General features: G+C 32.5%; 1 protein-coding gene across 2 annotated transcripts in view; it reads left to right on the forward strand.

The window, feature by feature from the left end:
• The window catches only part of LOC105549080 (disintegrin and metalloproteinase domain-containing protein 18), a 164466-nt gene that overhangs the window by 91783 nt on the left and 68797 nt on the right, over positions 1-3886 (forward strand). For both annotated transcript variants that reach the window (XM_011993448.1, XM_011993457.1), the window contains one exon: positions 1514-1609. In XM_011993448.1, the coding sequence (XP_011848838.1) occupies positions 1514-1609 (96 nt within the window). The remainder of the gene's footprint in view (positions 1-1513; positions 1610-3886) is intronic.

The raw sequence follows: 3886 nt of genomic DNA on the forward strand, positions 1-3886 counted from the left end.
AGGGAATCTGGAGAATGTAATTACAATTTCAACTTTTGCTCTACATTTTATATATTATTTGATTGTATAAGCATGCATCTATTTACATGCATACACATGAAAATGTGTGAACAAATGGGAATTTCAAAATGAAGAAGAATCCTGCCTTCATATTAAAGGACAAGATCTTTGAAACTAGATCTCTGAGTAAATAAAATTGTTTAATAAAAGAGTTAAGAATATAAAAATACGGTGTAAATGCAGTGTTATTTACATACAAATAATATTTGTTTTCTAACATTCTGTAAAGTTATTACCTAATTTATTTATTTATTTTTCTGAGATGGTGTCTCACTCTGTCACCCAGGCTGGAGTGCAGTGGCATGACCTTGGCTCACTGCAACCTCTGCCTCCCAGGTTTAAGTGATTCTCTTGCCTCAGCATCCTGAGTAGCTGGGATTACAGGCACGTACCACCAAGCCTGGCTAATTTTTGTATTTTTAGTAAAGATGGGGTTTCACTATGTTGGCCAGGCTGGTCTTGAACTCCTGAGCTCAAGTGATCTGCCCGCCTTGGCTTCTCAAAGTGCTGAGATTACAGGCGTGAGCCACTGCACCCAGCTCCTAATTTGAATAATAATTGACTGCCATTTACTTTTTAAAAATAATAGGTATAGGCATTTTTTGTTTATTTCTATTATAGTAAAACGTGGTACATAAATACTAAGTACATTTTTACTCTACTTATTGCCTCACTCTAACTTTATTTACAATTGGAATCTTTAGTAAACAAATCACCCATGAGACCCTTGAGAAAAGTTTGTTTCTCCTAAAAACCACCTTTTCATTCCCTCAAGGATGTATTTTGGTATTGGTAACTTACGAGTTAATTATCAAATATTTTAGCTAATGAATATTGCTGACCAACTGCTATTTTAGATGTTATTTCTGCAGTTCTTATACTTGCATGCACCTGTGGCTATTCTAGAAACAGTAAAATAAGGTCTGGCACGGTTGCTAACTCCTGTAATCCTAGCACTTTGTGAGGCTGAGGCAGAAGGATCGTTTGAACTAAGGAGTTTGAGACCAGCCTGGGCAAGATAGTAACACCTAGTCTTTACGAAAAAAAAATAAATAAATAAATAAATAAAGGAAAAGAAAAAGGAAAAAAAAATATCTGGGCATGATTGCTTGCACTTCTGGTCCCAGCTACTCAGGAGACTGAGGTGGGAGAATCACTTGGGTCTCACTGGTTGAGGCTGCAGTGAGTCATGATCACACCACTGCATTCCAACCTAGGGGACAGAGTGAAATCCTGTCTCAAAAAAAGAAAAAAAAAAAAAAAAGAAGAAGAAGAAGAAAAGAAATGATAAACTAATACAGCTTCATTGGAATTATGCAATTACATTGTATAACAATTACATTGTATAATTACAAGTTTGTACAGAACAGAATATTAAATTGAAATTGAGATTAAGAAACAAGAGCTCTTAAGTGGTTGAACTGTAATAATGTTTCTTCCTCTAAAATTTTAGGAATGTCAATTTAAGAAGTGCTGTGATTATAACACATGTAAACTGAAGGGCTCAGTAAAATGTGGTTCTGGACCATGTTGTACATCAAAGTGTGAGGTAAGTTACCAACATTCATTAAAAGTTGAACTGTGGTATGAGAATTCTGTATTAACTGAATCAATGTGCAATTAATAAAAATAATATATAAGGAATTTAGTGAAATAAAATGTAGAGTACATGAACAAACACAAGTTTAAAGGAAAATTGCTATAAAATATAAAAGTCATCTCAGACAGGTACCGTTACAGTTACTATATGCATGGGCTGCACATACTGAATCGCTTAATATATGCAAACATGAATTAGGCACGTTAGCATGATGCTTTTGAGATTTATTCATGTTGTAGTGTCTATTAGCAAATAATTCCTTTTTGTTGCTGAATAGTATTGCAAATATTGTAAAGATATGCCACAGTTTGTTATTTTTATTTTTGTCTTTATTCCCTAAACAATACCGTATAACTGTTTACATAGCATTTATATTGTATTAGGTAATATAAGTAATATAGAGATAATAAAAATATATGAGAAAATGTGTATCAGTTATATGCAAATATTACAAGATATTATATAAAAGACTTGAGTGCCCATGGATGTAATATCCCTGAGGGTTCCTGTAACCAAATGCCCATGGATTCTGAGTGATGACTCTATTCTTCAGGGTTAAAATCACAAAGTTTACCAACTTGTAAATTATCAGATAAAAGGGAGAAAAAACACACATTACTACATCCAAAAAGTTATTAACTGTCAAATAAATTATAACGTCAAATAAATGATAAATGATTATGGAAAAAATTGTAGCATGAATAGCAGACAAAATATGCATCATATAGAATGTGTAAAGAACTCTCACTTATTGATAACTGAAATGCAAATCATATACATGCAATTGAAACAAACAGTATTTATTGATATTGGAAAGGTTACATAACTATATATTGTACAAGAGTTAGTAAATATGGGCTAAATATTTATGCAGTAATATAGTATTATGTCCAAGACACACATTTGGATAAGAAAACAAGTTCCTTAATAGCAAGATATTTTATTATTCCAGTTCTGGTAAATCAGCTCTATGTAAATATTCTATGTATTCTTTTTGTTAAATTTAGCTATTAATGTGTAATTTAATATACTAAAATTCTGTTAGTGAATATTCCCAAGTGTCAGAAGAAACATATTTAAGCTTATAACTAGCATCATAATCAAGGGTAGGCAATGTCATTACTCCCCTCTCACATTTCCCTGTGCCTCTTTATACTCAATCCATGACTCCACCCTCAGCCCCTGGTAACCATTGATCTGTTTTCTGGAGCTGTAATTTTGCTTTTGCAAAAATATCACATAAATTGAATCATACAATATGTGCAAATGTGAATTAGGCATCTTAGCATAATGTATTTGAGATTCATTCATGTTCTTATGTTTATTAGCAGATCATTCCTTTATAGTGACTGCACACTAGTAGTATTGCAAGGATTGTAAGGATATACCACAGTTCATTAATCCATTCCCCAGTTGAGGGATACTTTGGCTGTTTTTCATTTTTGGTGATGAAAATATGGCTACTTTAAATAATATTCATAAGCATATTTGTGTATGAACATAGTGTTTCATTTCACTTAGCTAGATACCTAGGAGAGGGATTGCTGGATCATATGGCAAACATGGCACTTTACAGGAAATTGAAAAACAGTCTTTCAAAGCAACTGTACTGTCTTGAGTTCCCACCAGACACTTAATGAGACTTACAGTTGCTTTGTAAACTGAATGTAAACACTAAAATTATAAAATATATGGTTTTATGCTATCTTTGCTACTGATTTGTTGTTTGTACCTTTTAAAAATCATTTAAATCATGGGTCCATACAAATTATTGATTCCAAATTACTGATTAACCATTGCTTTACAAATCATTAATTAATCAGGCTAATTTCTTATTTCATTTAATGTGTAGTGAATAATTCTTATAATAGAACATGATCATATACTATAAAAACAAAATACATTTTTACTATTTTTGCTGAATAGTCTTTTATCTTTTAGAGTAAGTAAAAGAAAAAGGAAATTAAATGAATTAACATCATTTGTTTCATTTCTGAGCTCTATTTTCTTTTGCAGATTTGTGTTTACTATCATATTTCTTGTACCTAAAGACCTCCCTTTACTATTTCTTGTCATTTATGTCCTCTGAAAATAAATTATCCTGGTTATTTTTTTGTTTGAGACAGGGTCTGGCTCTGCTGCCCAGATTGGAATGCAGTGACACTATCTCTGCTAGCTGCAACCTCCACCTCCTGGGCTGAAGCCATCCTCCCACCTCAGCCTCCC

Source organism: Mandrillus leucophaeus, unplaced genomic scaffold (assembly GCF_000951045.1).
Source record: "Mandrillus leucophaeus isolate KB7577 unplaced genomic scaffold, Mleu.le_1.0 Scaffold111, whole genome shotgun sequence".
NCBI lineage: Eukaryota > Metazoa > Chordata > Mammalia > Primates > Cercopithecidae > Mandrillus > Mandrillus leucophaeus.